General features: G+C 36.3%; 1 protein-coding gene across 15 annotated transcripts in view; it reads right to left on the bottom strand.

The window, feature by feature from the left end:
* Positions 1-102: 102 nt before the first annotated feature.
* The window catches only part of CAST (calpastatin), a 60,302-nt gene continuing 44,509 nt past the window's right edge, over positions 103-15,895 (bottom strand). For 10 of the 15 annotated variants that reach the window (XM_068667829.1, XM_068667838.1, XM_068667832.1 and 7 more), the window contains 12 exons: positions 14,306-14,407; positions 13,184-13,267; positions 12,320-12,367; positions 12,110-12,205; positions 11,438-11,536; positions 10,173-10,274; positions 8,106-8,198; positions 7,165-7,218; positions 6,617-6,706; positions 3,697-3,776; positions 2,427-2,493; positions 103-1,354 (listed from right to left, as the gene is read on the bottom strand). In XM_068667829.1, the coding sequence (XP_068523930.1) occupies positions 2,436-2,493; positions 3,697-3,776; positions 6,617-6,706; positions 7,165-7,218; positions 8,106-8,198; positions 10,173-10,274; positions 11,438-11,536; positions 12,110-12,205; positions 12,320-12,367; positions 13,184-13,267; positions 14,306-14,407 (906 nt within the window). In that variant the 3' untranslated portion in view covers positions 103-1,354; positions 2,427-2,435. The remainder of the gene's footprint in view (positions 1,355-2,426; positions 2,494-3,696; positions 3,777-6,616; positions 6,707-7,164; positions 7,219-8,105; positions 8,199-10,172; positions 10,275-11,437; positions 11,537-12,109; positions 12,206-12,319; positions 12,368-13,183; positions 13,268-14,305; positions 14,408-15,895) is intronic. The other 5 variants (XM_068667830.1, XM_068667831.1, XM_068667833.1 and 2 more) reach the window with 5 other exon arrangements.

Genomic DNA, 15,895 nt, shown 5'->3' with positions numbered 1-15,895 from the left:
GTAGATTCAGTTTTAACAGGCCAATTTCTGAGCTTTCTTTCGCCTTCCTGTATCTGTTCACATTAACAGCTGTAGTAAACAAAAAAGTTACAAACATCAGAGTGCATTCTTAAAAACTTTATTAGTGTGACACAGGTTCTCAGTACAGATTGTTAAGTAGAGTCAAAATTGTTTATCCTCCAACATAAATCTCAAGGCCACCTGTCTGCCACACTACATTCTAGAATCAGCTATTGGAATCATTACAAATATTGGCCCTAGTATGATCTTCCTCTGTAAACTAATGGTGAAGCAGTATGTGTGTAGGATGTGTAAAAGATGTTTTAATTATTATGAAGACAGAGGAAAACAAATGGAAGAACTTGGCACACCTAGGTCCCAAAAGCTCTACCTGTAACAGACATACTAGAGGCCCGCTCTTGCCTGTTATCTTGAAGACCAGGTGAATACAATGCTCCTTACTGCATTAATTTTTTGTTTTATTTCTGCAGTCCCTTCTGGAGTATGAGGAACAGAAGTAAGGACTAGAAATAATGAAAAAAAAGCAAACACAAAAACATCCGTCTTCCAACCTGAATTTCTCTTAATATCTGCTAAGGCTTATGTACTTTATTTTTCTGTTCTGTGATGATAATGGTGTCAGTGGTACACAGCAAATTTTTATCTTTTCAGTCCAGGAGACTTCTGAAATTATACAAGAGCAGTACAGATGCAGTTGGAAATAAAAAAAAAATCCTTATCGGTGTCGTTTTGCAGTTGTTTTAACAGCAGCTAAGGCATCATCAAAAATACCTGCTTTATTATTAGAATGCACTAGATGAAGCAGTTAATCCCCAGGTTTTTTTTGTCCTTTGGATAACCACAGCTTACCTCTGGTTTCTTACCAAGAACTTAGGAAAGACTGTATACAGCCATGCTGAGGTGGGTTGATGATAACTAAAGCTCATTATATTCCAGAATGCTTAATATATTCACTGCAATGCTAAAAATGCTAGCACATGAGACTTCTTGGGAGATTTAGAGGCACTATGTGGAGATTATGTGCAAAAGTCTGCATTTTTTTTGGCTTTGCTATTAGGTTCTGAAATATATTTCTTACAAATATAAAGCATCCTTTCCCACTGAGATGTGAAGAAAATTACAAAAAAAAAAAGTATATCAATACAGTAAAGTGAAAAGCTAGGAAAAAAAATCTTAATCTACTGCTGGAAAAACAGAAAACATGAAAGAAGTCCAGAAAATACCACTGTACAAAAAACATCTAGAATAGCTACATGCTTTTTGCATCAGCTTTGTTCTTCAGCAATAATTATCCCCAATAAAAAGAAGTCTTTTCACATCAAGTGTCAAGATCCTGAGGGGGAGGAAAAAAAGAAATGAAAGAGTTAAGAATATTAACTTGGGAAAAAATGCAAATTAAATCTGCGAAGGATAATGAGAAACAAATATCTAGTGACAGAAATAAATCCAGGAAGAAGAAATATCAAAAGAGAGGAGATAATTTTTCCAAAAGTGATACTGCAGTAAGATTGGCAGTTCACTGCTGATACGAAGCAATGATGCATCTTGGTCTTCCCTAAACCTTCCGACTGGATTTAGCTCCATCTAATTACCGATGCTCTCTTATGAACCAAATCTGCCTCTCAAGACAGGGGGCAGCAGCTCCTCTGCACGTGACTCAGAAGGCTGGAATTAGAGCCCTCCTGGCTAGTATTCAGATGAATGGAGACATACTTTAGGTGCGCCTTTAGCTTTCTCCTGCACACCCCATTAAACTCTCTTGCCTAAAGGACTTGTATCAGGCATCAGTGTGGTTATGATACTTTCACGAACTAAAGGTGATGAGGAAAGACTAATTATTTGCATGATAGGTGTGATCAAGCTGAACAAAAAGAAGTACACAGTGGCAGTGGAACATGTGCACTGAACGAGGCTGTATTTGTGCCAGGAAAATCAAGAACAGAACACTGAGACCTGCTATACCTGTCAGCATAGCTGTGAGCTTTTTTTTTTTTTAATGTGTTCTGGATGCTGTTCCAAAATTAGCCTGGTGGAGACATAACCTCACTGTCCTAAAGACAAAAACAACCAGTTGAAATGAGCTTGGTCTATATAAATTCTATGTAAAAGGTCTTAGTAGGGAAGCAGTATGCAATGCTTTGTAATTCTTAAAATTACCTCTATTTAGATAAATTTAGCTACAGAAGGTAATTTTGTACAAATGGTAGGGACAAAGGATGAAAAAAATAGTTACGCCTTTTCTGCATAGGATTATGTATTGAAGTTCAAAGTTATTCCAAGTGTTTTCTGTAAGAGTTTCTCTACACACATCTTGGTTTTAGTTAAGACTGTTATAGAATTTAGCTTTAGTAACACTAGCGAGAGTTATCTTTATGGTAGCTCAGAGAACAGATAAGAAATCTCACCCAGTAACGTTAACGTTTAGCTTGTTTTCTGCTTCTCAGATTTGCTGCTGGAGGACCGTCCCTTTGCCTACATAAGAGCAAGAGAAGTAAGAGATAGTAAGAAACTAAACTAAGCTAAAATTGAAATAAAGCAGTGACAGATATCATCAGAAATTATAGTTCAGATGTAAATACAATCTGCATTTGAAATTCAGATTTTTCAAAAAGAATATTTGTATATTCTATGGTATATATCCATTTTTCTTCTGTCCCTTTATTTCAGATAACAAGATCCATGGCTGACATCTTCATTCCTTATTTCTCAACTTCTTTTTAAATGAATTTAAGTAATCCAGTCACTATAAAGAACCTTAAAAAAACAACACATCCTTCTGAAGAGGAGTTAAAGTCCTTCCAATTTTAAACTGAAAACTTTTATGTTACTACACAAAAGTAAGTAATAGCCACTCCACAGTAAACAAAAATCCCATCACTTAAAGTTTATAAAACAAAATTTCCAGGATAGATGTTACTATCTGATTCAGACATCTATGCGCACATATTCTATGAAAGAACAACTTGATGTAAGAAGTTTGATCATTACCTAAATCCCTTCCCTTTTTTTTTAAATTATAGAAACAACTGCTTTCCTTTTTCCACAGATTCATTCTGCATAATTACAAATATATGTAAGCTTTAATTTCATTCATTTTTTAAAATAAATTATAAAAATTTGAGTAAAGGACATGTAGTTGAAAGAATACATTCTAATAACTTTCAGAATTCTGTTATTTGAAATTGACACGATACTCCAGTATTAGCATTTTTTGTTTATGCTCATTGGGGAGCACCTCTTATGCTGAGTGCAGAACATTGGGTTTTAGAAATCAAAAAGATGAAGAAATGGAAAGAGGTGAGAAACCACTGCAGAATAAAGAGGTAAATGAGAGAAGTGATAGGGATCCAGAGGCAGTTACAGTGAAGTCCGAGTTTTAGATAGCAAATATGGGAATAAGCATACTGTGGAACATACACTGACCCCACTGTACAAGAATGTATTCAGTTCAAAATAATGATGGTTTTAGTCCCCATTTATCCAAAACCTCCCTTGAAATAGGCAGGTGCTTCTCTCTTATATGTGCACACTAACATAAATGTCCCAAATTGGACATAGTGCTCATAATTCTCCCCAGAGTGCTATTATGTCATATAAATCTAAATTTCATCTGTTTGTCTTTCTCAACTACAGTGTCTGTTAACATTGACTGTTCATATTTTAATATATTTCTACCGTTTTAGGATCCTTGGGTTTTCTTTCTTCCTTTGGTGCTGGTTTAGTGGTGATGGTTTCCTTTCCACTTTTGTCCTACACTCCAAAGAAAAAAAAAATTACAATTACAAACAGATCAGATAATTGATGACTCCTACTTGGACATTTGTCATAACACATTATTTTTAGTGTATGGATACAAGATGCATACATACAACTACTGTCTTAATCCACATAAAGCTGGAATTCAGATCCGTGTTGAATGCTGTCCCACAGGTGCCGTGTCACAGCACTCAGGATTACCTGCTCCGTAACCTGTCCTGATACCAAGGTCAGGCCTGTAACTCCCTGGAAAGTCCTTCCAGCCCTTCCTATCACCTGGAGGCATGTCTGCCAGCCTCCAGTCAACTAGGGCCTCCCTGGCTAGCCAGAGTTGCTGGTAAATTATTGAAAGTGACTTGGTGTGCACTTCAACCATCTCGTTCAGTACCTTTGGGTGAATTGTCCAGAACATGTAGGAGGCACCTTGCAGTTTCCCATGGGATTACAGGGGCTCCATCTCACTCCCCATCACAACCTTCCCACTCCCAGGGTTGGTACCCTGAGAATCATTGGCTTTACTAATACAGACTGAGGCAAAAAAAGGCATTAATTATATTATCATTTTCTTCATCTTTCGTCACTATGTTTCCCCTCACATCCAACAAAGGATGGAGATTCTACTCAGTCTTCCTTTTTCTGGTAATGTATTTATAAAAGCATTTTGGATGTCTTTTACTGCACTAGCCAACCTGAATTCTAGGTGAGCTTTAACTCTTCTGTATGTCCCTGCACAATTTAGCATCAGCTCTATAACTCTCTGAAGTTGCCTGCCACTTCTTTCAGAGTCCACAAACTTTTTTCTTCCTGAGCTTGTTAGGAAGCTCTGTTCAGCCAGGCTGGTCTTCTCCCCTGCTGGCTCAGCTGTTGGCACACTGGGATGGCCAGTTCCCATGTATTTTGCTTTGTTCTCAAAAAAGGTCCATCCTTCCTGGACTCCACTGCCTTTCAGAACTACCTTCCCATGGGGAATCTGGGAGTTAGTCCTCAATAAGCTGTCTCAGGATGCAGTGTCAAGGTAAACTCTTCAGAATTTGTCCCCCTCTTGAGGAGAAGGTTAACAGAACACGTTGCGGGAGAGTTGATATGGACAAATCAATTTCTTATACAGTCTTCAAATACTCCCAGGCAGCAACACTTCAACACTTGTAGTAAGTCCTTTAATTACATTCCTTGTAATACGTGGGCACCCTGGGAAAGGCTGGAATCCCCGCCAACCAGAAGATAAAAGACATACATTTTTCTATGGGGACTGGATGACTATGCAAACTTTTGCCACTCTGCAACGATCAGGAGAGAGATTTAGAAACAGCTACCTTCTCCCAGGAGTTAAATCTGATTTGAACTTTTCCTTTCAAGGCTTCTTCCTCCCCTTAATCCCACCCTGGGGAAACAAACTCAAGCATAGAAGCACAGATGAATGTAAGCAACATTTTAAGTATGAACAAACTTAAAATACACTCTTAGTAAGTACATGTAGGTACACTAGCAACTAGTGTAAGCTTAGGGTGCTGGTGCAGAATTTCCCTTGGGAATTGGTTATGCTTCCACAGCTCTATCTGTCCAAGAGATTTAATTTTTCACTACTAATAGACTGGCTTGCTCAAAGATGTATTAAATTCAAGCTTCATTTATCTTGTGATTTATTTTATTTTTTCCTTTTCCTTGCTGGAAGCAGGCAAGTCACTACTGCAGGAAAAAGGCAGGGACAGAGAGGCAGAGGTTAGCAGCAGATTAGAGACAACTGCAGCTGGTTTAACCATCTGGGTACAAAATTTCACCATTCAAAAAATTGTTCACCATTGCCTCTGTCAGGAGGCGAGGGACCAGTGCCTATGATAGAACATGCATGTCACATACAATGTAAGAGAACAAATGGCTAAAAAGAGTTGGTTACTGATTCTTAACTACAGTTTGAGCACTTGTGGAAAACAAGGAGTCCAGGACTTCAGCTCCAACATCCTGCCAATTGCCCCAGTAACTCCCCTACCAAGGAATCTTGTAAGATAATTGTAGATTCCTCCCCTGTGACAGCAGGCACAGTGGATGTCTCACAGCCATTCAAGTCATCTTCCTCTGTCCAAGCTCAAGGTAGCAAATGCCAGGTTAAGGATGATGGAGAGCAAGCAGAAAATAAGCCTCAGTCTTGCTTCTTATCAATCAAATCTGTCTCCTTCTTCATACTCTTTACCAGCACAACCATCCTTTCTCACTCATCTCTACCAACTATAGCACCATCCTCATGTTGGTGGACCTCCAAATTCATGCCACTACCACTGCTACCTCACTTCATATAGGCTCACATTTGCAGCACTTCTCTGGGAAAAGTCTGACAGGTATTTAAAATGATTCTATGACAAATACTACGTTTATCATTACAAAACCTCTTCAGTCCATTCCTTCTTCTTTCTTCTTGGTGATACAATTTTCCCTAACATACCTAAAACTCTTTTCTAATCCTAGTATTTCTCTGAAAACCATCTTGAACTGTTCTCTCATTTCCAGCCTACAACCATTTATAGATAGTGCATGCCATATTAAACACAGATTTCTCTACATATTTTTTTTGACACTTGAATTTATACAAAACAGAATTCTTTGCTTAAATCACTTCTCCAAGCATGTCTTACTTCTCTAAAAGACACCAAGTACCCCAAGCCTGCCTCCTTCCTTTAGTACTCAGGAAGACACATCAAACTTCCTTATAATAGTAAGACGATCATTAAATTTTGACAGCACATTCCAAAGAGGATAACTCCAAACCTGAGCTACGGCAAATAAAACTTTTACTAAGTAGTGGAAAACTATTTATTTTGCAAGTTATTAGCAGTAAATGTCCTACCTTTGAGTGCTGTGGTGTGGCAGGAGCATTTGCAGAAGTATCAAAGTCACCTGATAGAGCATCGATAGCTGCAGACTCATCTGTAGGCTTCTGCAATAACGTTAATTCTGAAGTCATACAATATGCACTACTTTCTGACAGCCAAATTAATGTTTCGGGCATTTAAGACTGGCTTAACTATCCTTTTATTTAAATATCTATATATCTTAACTCTAAACATATGTCAGAACAGAGACATCTGTATTTGATCTTTCCAAACTACACAAAGTCTTTGAATATTGGACATTAGCATTAATAGCACAGTTGCCCATTTATTACGAATAGTTACTTTTAAGAAAAGTTTTACTGTGTACACCTATTTTAAATAGGTAAAAAAAATTACTATTACCCATTTGAGTAGGTAAAAAAGCTTTATTATTACCTACTGCATTCAATAGCATTTATGGAGTTTGCAATAATGCAAACTTCAAGCCTTCAATTGACACTGCTTCAAAAAAAAAAAATCAGAGCACAAAACAAACTAAGAACAAAAAGAGAACAAATTTTACCTTTTCTTTTTTGTGTTTCAAAGCATCCTTTGGAGTTGGCTTTACAGGTTTACCCTTGGAAATAATAAAAAATTTATTCTCATTTTGATCTGGTCAGATTAGTTTAATGATATATCACGTGTTTTTACACATATTAAATAGGGAACTTTCAGATCACCATGAAAGTTGAACCATTCCGTACTGATTTCTTTATTACTTAAGCTGTGTGTTCAATCCAGTTCACAATGTATTTTCATGCTCTGTTACTTGACTATGTCTGCAATTTTGTCTGTCTTTGTAGTCTACTGGAAAAATAGTTTTTTGATCTAGAAATGACCGAATGCCTGTTAGAGTGGTCAGTGAATGTCAGTTCCACAGGGCTTCAGGTATACATGTATACCATGAAGGTTATACTTGTATATATTCTTTGTCCTTAAACATGAAGCTGCTCGGAAGGAATAGGCATTTTTACCTATGGTTTGTAAGTAGCTCCTGTTTGTGGGAGAATATAAACCAAGCTTCTTAAAAGGTGACACCTTTTTTTTGGTTGCCTAGTTTTCTGGAATACCTAAGAAAATGAGACAGGATAACTGAAACCTGTACTGCCATACCTCCATGATGTTGACTGCTATTAGGTGGTTAAAATGACTTATTTGTTATTTGTTCAGTGTCCAATTCTAAAAAGTTAAAAAAAAAAAACACGTACACACCTTAGGTTGTTTTTGTTTACTTGTTTGGTTTTTGTTTGTTTGTTTGTTTTTAATCAAATGCACGCACAGATATATACAGCTTCTCTAAGAAGAGAGTATTTATGTATTGGACCTTAATAAATATAGCGCACACACTCCCTTACCCAGTTTCACTGTTCTCCCTGTAATTTCACAGGGAGACTGGCACGTATGCACAAATTTCTAGTGTTGCAGTGAGGTAATTAAATAAAAATTAATGGAGTTTTTCCTTACCTGGTCACCTGACTCCAGAAGTTCTCGGTAGTCAGGTGGGATAGTATCATCTCTTTCTCCAAGTTTGTCTCTGTGTTCAGATTTAGACTTTTCCTGAAAGCATTTAATTTTAAACAACTTTAATATTTAGCTCTTTTGTTGCTACTTTGAGGTTTTAATATGCAACTGCATACTTAATGCATAGTTAGTTGTATATTGTGCATCATTTAACAGTTTGACCAATATGGTATTTGCCCAATTAGCTTGACAAATATTAGAAACATTAGAAAACAGTACGTTGGAGTTTTCATTATAAAAAATTATGAGGACAGTTGCCTTTTTCGAATTTAAAATTTCAGAACTACTGGAAAGAGACCAATATGTTCATTTCACCAAGAAGCGTGTTTCATGCCTGAAAGTTTAAGATTACCAGCTCTCAAGAGGTGCAGACATTTAGCAAGTTAAACATGCATATATGCAGCAGCATCCCAACATAAAGAAAAGAGTTATGCCAAATTACAGCATTGAACGTAATAGTTTAGTTGGAAGGGACCTTCAAAGATCAAGTCCAACTGCCTGACCACTTCAGGGCTAGCCAAAAGTTAAGGCATATATATGAGTTCATTGCCTAAACACTTCTTGAACACTGACAGGCATGGGGCAGCAACGACCTCTCTAGGAAGCCTGTTTCAGTGTCTGACCACCCTCACAATAAAGAAATTTTTCTTGATGTCTGGTCTGAACCCCCTGCTGGCGCAGCTTGTAATATATTCTTATATTCTTATAATACCTGAGCCATGCCTCTGTGTACCTTTATAGCATAACCCAGAGCACTTGCCCACACAACACCTGGCCTATGCTTCTTATCAGGCTTAGGAGCCAGAGTCATTTTTGAATACAACATAACTACAAGACACGACACCACAAGCTCCAAAAAAACACATCAAGGTTGGAAGCAGTTCCACTAAGGTTATTTTTCCATCTATAATTCTTCAAGCCCTGTTAAGTATACCATGCCAAGTACAACAGTTGGTTTAGACGCAAATAGCTTTTAAGCACAGGGATGAAGAATTTTTTTTTTGTATTTGTAAATGAAAATATTAAGGAACTCCTCTTTTTTTTTTTTTTTTTTTTTTTGAAGAAGTACAATCTGGTATGAACATTTTCTATGCCTTAAAAAAAAAAACAAACAAAAAAACCACCACCACATGAAAGCTGAGCTTTTACACCTCTGTTACCACTGAAGCACAGGAGTTGCAGAAGTCTCAAATATCAGGCACTCACCACCTTCCTATGACAAGGGACAACACTAACCAGACTGTAACCTCCATTAGGCAGCCAATCACCACCACACTGGGGCCTCAACTTAGATTAGAAACCTAATTTCCTGCTAAATTTATTCATTGGCAGCATATGGTGATTTTACCCCAGTAACAATCCTTTAAGTATTTCAGTTTACTGTGACTGTCATTATTATGCAGAGATGCATGGGATTTCCTTATTAGCAGAAAGGCTTTTACACAATTAAATGAAAAAAGACAGAAGGGAGACCAAATGAAGTCAAATCAATCAGAAACAAACAAGCAGAAAAACAAAACTGATTAAACGAACATGTCCATTGATGAACTTGATGCCTGTTGGGTTATAAAAGACAATCAAGTTTGACAAAAAGAAAGCCACAAAATTAATTTTAGAAACAAATGTCAGAGGAAAAACTTGAAAAATAAATAACGACAGTAAAAGGCACTGAAGTCAAATTACTGCAAATTTCCTGTAATATTTCAGCAATTAACTCCAAAGTTTGGAGTTAATTACACTGAACTGTACACTGAAGTGTACAATTCAACATTTTTTCACAAAAATCAAAAAAAAAAAAAACACGAATGGTTAATTTGCCTAAATGACAACATCAGTGTGTTTTTTTTTTCCCTAGTAACCTTCCTCCTGCATCTGAAAATCATAAGCCATATACCCATATGAGTATATAAGAAGCATTTCAATATTCTATATTCTTAAAAAATCTTTAAGAAATAAGGTAAATTTCTCAACTGTTTTCAGCCAGCAAAATTTCAGAATGTTTTTTGTTACCTTTACTTTATCCACAACTGGTTTGTTCTCATCAGGGTCAGGTTCTCTCTGTCCCAAGGAATCAGACAGGAGATCCAAGGCTTCATCCATCTCTTTTCCTGCCTAATAAAATATAAATATGTTTGTGAAAGCAAATCTGCTGTAAAAAGATTTTTTCAAACTAATATAAATACTAACTAACGAACCAACAACTTCAGTGAACAATGGTTAGCTCTTCCTTTCTAATTGCAATGTAGTAATAACAAAAGATACCTGAATATTTAGACCTACGAGCACACAATTTGAAGTAGGGGTTACAGAACTGATTTGAATGGCTTTGTTTTGTTACAAAACTGACCTAATGAGAACAGTTAAAATACTGTTTTGTGTTTTTTTTTGTTTGTTTTGGTTTTGTAGCTGTTACTCATTTTGCAAACATCATTATCACTGCAGATTAGTTGTAAATCTGCAAGTGTAAATCTGAATTAAAACTTATTAACATTTTATCGTCACAATATATATGGTCTTTTGCTAATTCATAGGACTTTTGTTCAAACACTGCCCAGAAAAAAAAATCTTTAATGTCGCAGGTAGGAAGAGCTTTAAATTTAATTTTCAGAACAGTAGAGGGAGCTCTCATTGCACGAATCAAGATGGAAAAAGGTAGAGACGTGCAACATTACTGCTCAATGGAACTACATAAAAACGGTATTCAGAGGAGGCCATAGAACTGCTTGTGGTTTCAGTGACCTTGAATTCCTTTATTTTCAGGCCTAAAAGATGACTTTGCCACTATGATGATGACCACACTATTAATATTTGCAATGTTGTTATTATCTAACTAGAAAAAGAACGATGTGGCTCACTTAAAAGCCCAAGACTAAAAATGGAACCACTTGCACATAGCTAACTATCTGCATCTACCCATAGAAATGAAATGCACAAATCCGCTAATGTCCTCTGTAATTCTGGAGGAATCAGCACAGGATTGGGCACCTCCTTTTCCAAGTGCAGGCAAGGAGTTTTCAAAAGCAGCCTGAAATACAACATTAAGCGATATTAAGACGAAATTGACAGAACAGTCTTCACATTCCGTTGAAGATGAAGAATCAATAAAACCTCAAACTTTTTCTCCAGAGGAAACATCTTCCTTCCCCTCAATAACCAGTATTTACAATAAATCATTTAACTTTGCAACAGTCTATATTTGTGCAACTGTCCTCATCACACTCTCTCTTCAGACTTTCCTTTCTTTGAAATAAGTATCTAGAGAAAATGCTGCTTACTGATGTTGAAGGTAGAGAAGCTGTTGAGTGCACTGAGGGAACTGTAGCAGCAGAGATAACATCTGAGGAATCACCAGGCTTTTTACCCTCCTTGGTTTTCTGAAACAAGACACAGCATTGTTACTAATAGAGAGAAATTAAGAGAAAAATAATCAAAATCCATGCATTTGAAATGCAGTGCCTCCAGTTTATTTCAAGGACTTTATTTTACTTTGAAGCTCAACTTATTTCAGATTGAAACCCCTTCCTGAGAAGCACAGTGCAGGCGTTTTGCATCTCAGTTTGTTCGTGTTCAGTCTTGCATCTCAACTACCGAGTCAAACCCACAGCTTGACACAGCTGGCACAGCTAAGTCAAAGGCAAGTTGTGTAGAACTTCAGAGGAACTAAGATTTCACCAAGACCATCTACATCTCTAAGTAACATTTTTAAAAGTTCAAGCACTACATAGTACATAGCACTACATAGTAGCTAATTTACCTAGGTGTGTTTTTGTTGTTTTGTTTTTTAAATTGTTATTATTACAGTCCTGCTCTCTGTTCTATTATTTTATTGCAACAAAATTAAAATATTTATTCAAGAATGTTTATGTAAAATTTAAGGGAACTCAAAAACCTCAGGGTTACTGAAATTACATGAAAATAGAACATATTCAGAAAACAAATATACTCGCCTTTTTTACACTTGGTGTAGGTAGTGGTGCAGATTGTGCTGGAGAACAGGAAAAACCTTGCGTCAAACCCTCTAACAAATCATTTTCACTCATCGGCTATCATTGAAAAGAGAAAAAAAATGTCATCAGGTAACAGTATATCTCCATTTTAAAATTAATTAATTAGTGCAGCATTCCAAATACATATATATTCACTTTTTTTTTTTTTACCTGGAACTCTTTTTCAGGTTTCAGTGGCAGTGGTTTTCCATCTTTACCCTACAAAAGAAAAATGCTCTTGCATTAATCCAAGTAGTCCTTAAATGACAATGCAATGTAAGTACTCTGAGAGAACCGACTTAATGACAGATAGCACTATATACAAGGAATAAGAAATGATCTAACCAGTAACCTCTAGCATTTTCTACTGTTATCCGAAGTGTCATTTAAAAAAAAAAAAAAAAAAACACAAAAAAACTCCTGTAACTTAAAAACATAATGACTGCTTAAAAGTGATGTGTGTTGGATACTGAGCCTCCCTGTTTTGTGCTTCAATTGCCATGGAAGTAACAGAATTAAGTAAAAACCCCACCTTCCAGATTTATAGCAATATTGCTGGACGCAGAGTCCAGGAAGGCCATGTCTTCTCACACTGGCATTTGTGGCAGGTGTTGTGCAAGTCCTGGCTATAACTAAGTAACCCATTTATGTCAAGTGAGTTATATGGCGATGTCTGTAAAAATACCAACTTGAAGCTTGTTGGTTTGCCTTTTTTTTTTTTTTTTTGAACAGCAGCTGTAACTAATCACAATTTATTAAATTCTACAGCACAAAAAAATAATGAAAGACTCAGGGAACTAATCTCAGACAAAATTACTCATATGTAGGTACTTGCATTTGAACCATTTCTGTGCCTATGTAGGCATTTAATGAAATATGTCAGATATTCAGGAACTACAAAACACCATTTTTATATATTATAAAAATGCCTGAAGTAAACATAAACATTTCAAAATGAAAGAGTTCCAGTATCAACCATGTACACTGAAGAAAGAAAGGTGTCTAAAGACTAAAATAGCATAGTAAGTGAATTACCTTTACATCTGTTAACCTGTACTCTGGAGGAATTGTTTCTTCATCTTCCCCCAGTTTTTTGTGTTCTTCCTGCTTGTTTTTCTCCTTTTAAGGCAAAATAAAATAGTATGAATAAAAACTTAATAACCACATCTCAACAGAAACGCATAAGCAAGCTTTCAGTGTCTTCATTCTACTGATTCCAATTAATCTAATTCAATTCCACCGCCAAATGAAAAAAAATCATGGAAATTCAGAGAGCCTTCTTGAAAAAGGCTTCATTTGTCTTCCTGTTTCTTCCTGCATCTGGTGGGAGGAATTACATCCAGCTATTACAACAAAGACCAACAGAGTTAAGACAAGCACGGGCCAATGGCACAGGCAATAGCAGTGTACTTCTGAGTCATAATTCCTGATTTTATTTCAAATGCATTCAACAGCTACCTGAATTGGCATTCAAAGGAAGCCTACATAAAGAATGCAGTAGCCAGATTGATAAAGGACTCCTCCCCATACAAGTTACATTGGAATATGAGCAGGAAAAAAAAGGTAGTGAAGCTAACTTTGACAACTTCTTATTGACACAGTTCCAGCATATTATAAAATCCTTTCTCTGCGGCTACACTCAATAACTTGAGTAAAAGATGAAAAAATAAAATAATAGATTGTGGCTATAAACAGCATTCCCTTAGACGGAGTATGCATATTCCAGTGATGTACTTTAGGCTCCATGGTAAAATAACAAGACCAGTGACAAAAAAAAACAAGTTGTATATGCTCTCCTTAATTTAAAGAACTTATCATAAACATGTTTCCTGTTGAAAATGGACTAAATTACACACTACCTCCGATGCACATGTTAACTCTGTATTGTTTCAGCAGTAGGACGCTAAGCAAATTTGGTTTCCAGAAGCTGAGGGAAGATAATGTAGTAGAGTACTGTTATAGACACAAAGATTAAGAAAATGTACTCACTATTCAAATCCTACTAGTATTTCCTAAATAGAATGCAACTGGTTTCACAAGTAAATTTTGTTTTAAAAAGTGACAATGTTATCTCCAACTTCTTTAGCCTGTGGAAATACAGTAACACTGAAGATAAGTACATCAACCGGGTATTTTTGAGACATGATTATTTCCTACCTTAACTTTGTCCACAGCAGGTTTCTTTTCTTCTGGATCAGGTTTCTTCTTTTCTAGGCTACTGGACAAGGCTTCCAGTGCTTCATCTGTCACGTTACCAACCTACAAGAGTATCAATATAGTAAATATAATTCTTAGCCTGGAATTCACCAGCAAATGAAGAAACTTGTTTATACATTACAACTGACAGCCACGCATTACTAGAGATAAAATCTGATAAGTAAAATAAAAATCTATAACGTTTCCCTTCCCAGTTGTGTCCACATACATGGGACCTGCTGAGTTCAAGGTGTTTATTACTCAGTCGCTGGATTTAGTACAAGAACATGAATTGTCTTTGAACTATTGGATTTTTATGCCTTTATTCAATTTATTGTATTAGAGATTGTATTAGATCATTTTATTTGTACCCATGATTAACTTTATTAAAATAAAGACTAATAGCAGTGTGCTGGGTTTTAAGATGTACTTTGTTAATTGGCTTCTCCAAACATCCCTGTTGATAAATATAAATCCTGATCTTTAAATACCATCATTATTTTGTTTCAGGGTTTTCAGAGTCTATGACAAGTTGTTGAAACATACTAATACTGTTAGAGAAGGCATTAAGAGTTTCTCTGATTCCCATGCCTACTTTGCAGTCCAAATCTATGAAGAAATTGTTTTGTCTTCTGGCTTTGAAACTGCAAGAAAAATCTTAATTTCCATCCTGCTTTGCTGGTCTGTAAGTCCTCTGGCTAGCTTCCACACTTGCCTCCCCTCAGAAATGCTGTACTATATTCAAGTCATCACACTTCCCCATATTCTTCTGAGAGCTAAAATTTGGTTACCATACCATCAGTTACCAAATCAGCTAGATAAGGATGCGGATTCTAAAGAAGTTGGCAGAGGACAGGCAAAAAAAAAAAAAGTTTAGAAAAGTTATTCTGATGTCAGTTTTCTGTTTTCTAATGGCAAGTTTGGGACAATAAGAATTATTATCAGTGCTTCGACTTGATATGTAAAGCTTTGAAGGACAGAATGCTGGTAAGCTTGTTAAATTGTGCTTTATGCCCAGCTTTCTCAGTATCTGCTTTGTCTGCATTTGTCTTAAAGATGCTTTAAGCAGTTTTTCTGGCTTTCCTTTTAATAATTAAAAATTGCATGTTTTAGGTTAGAATTGTGTTCTGTAAATGTCTGGCTGAAAAGTCTTGTAATTCATAAATGTCACATCATTTTTTCCCTGAGGAAGAACATTAGAAACAACTCCATTAAGCAGGGAACGTCCTCTGAGTTATCTTTCTTGTGTTCTGTTTAATGTTTCCACTTTTTCTACCATTTTTATATCTCAGATACATATGTGCTGTATACTTACTATGTCTTTTGAGACTGCTGTGGTGTGGCTTAATAGCTGCTCAGTAGCGGCTAATTCTGGTTTTCATTCCAGATTCCGATTTCAATTGCCTTAATTTATTCAAGTATTAAACATATTGAAACTTAGGTAAAAAGTTACACTATGCATCAGTGTAAAGTCATCACTTCTCAGGAAGAGTAGTCAGGCATTGGAATGGGATGATGGGTTGCCCAGGGAAGTGGCAGAGTCACCATCCC

This window comes from Anas acuta, chromosome Z (genome assembly GCF_963932015.1).
Source record: "Anas acuta chromosome Z, bAnaAcu1.1, whole genome shotgun sequence".
Classification (NCBI taxonomy): domain Eukaryota; kingdom Metazoa; phylum Chordata; class Aves; order Anseriformes; family Anatidae; genus Anas; species Anas acuta.
The sequence above is the reverse complement of the archived record's forward strand: the minus strand, read 5'-3'. Positions and strand labels throughout refer to the sequence as shown.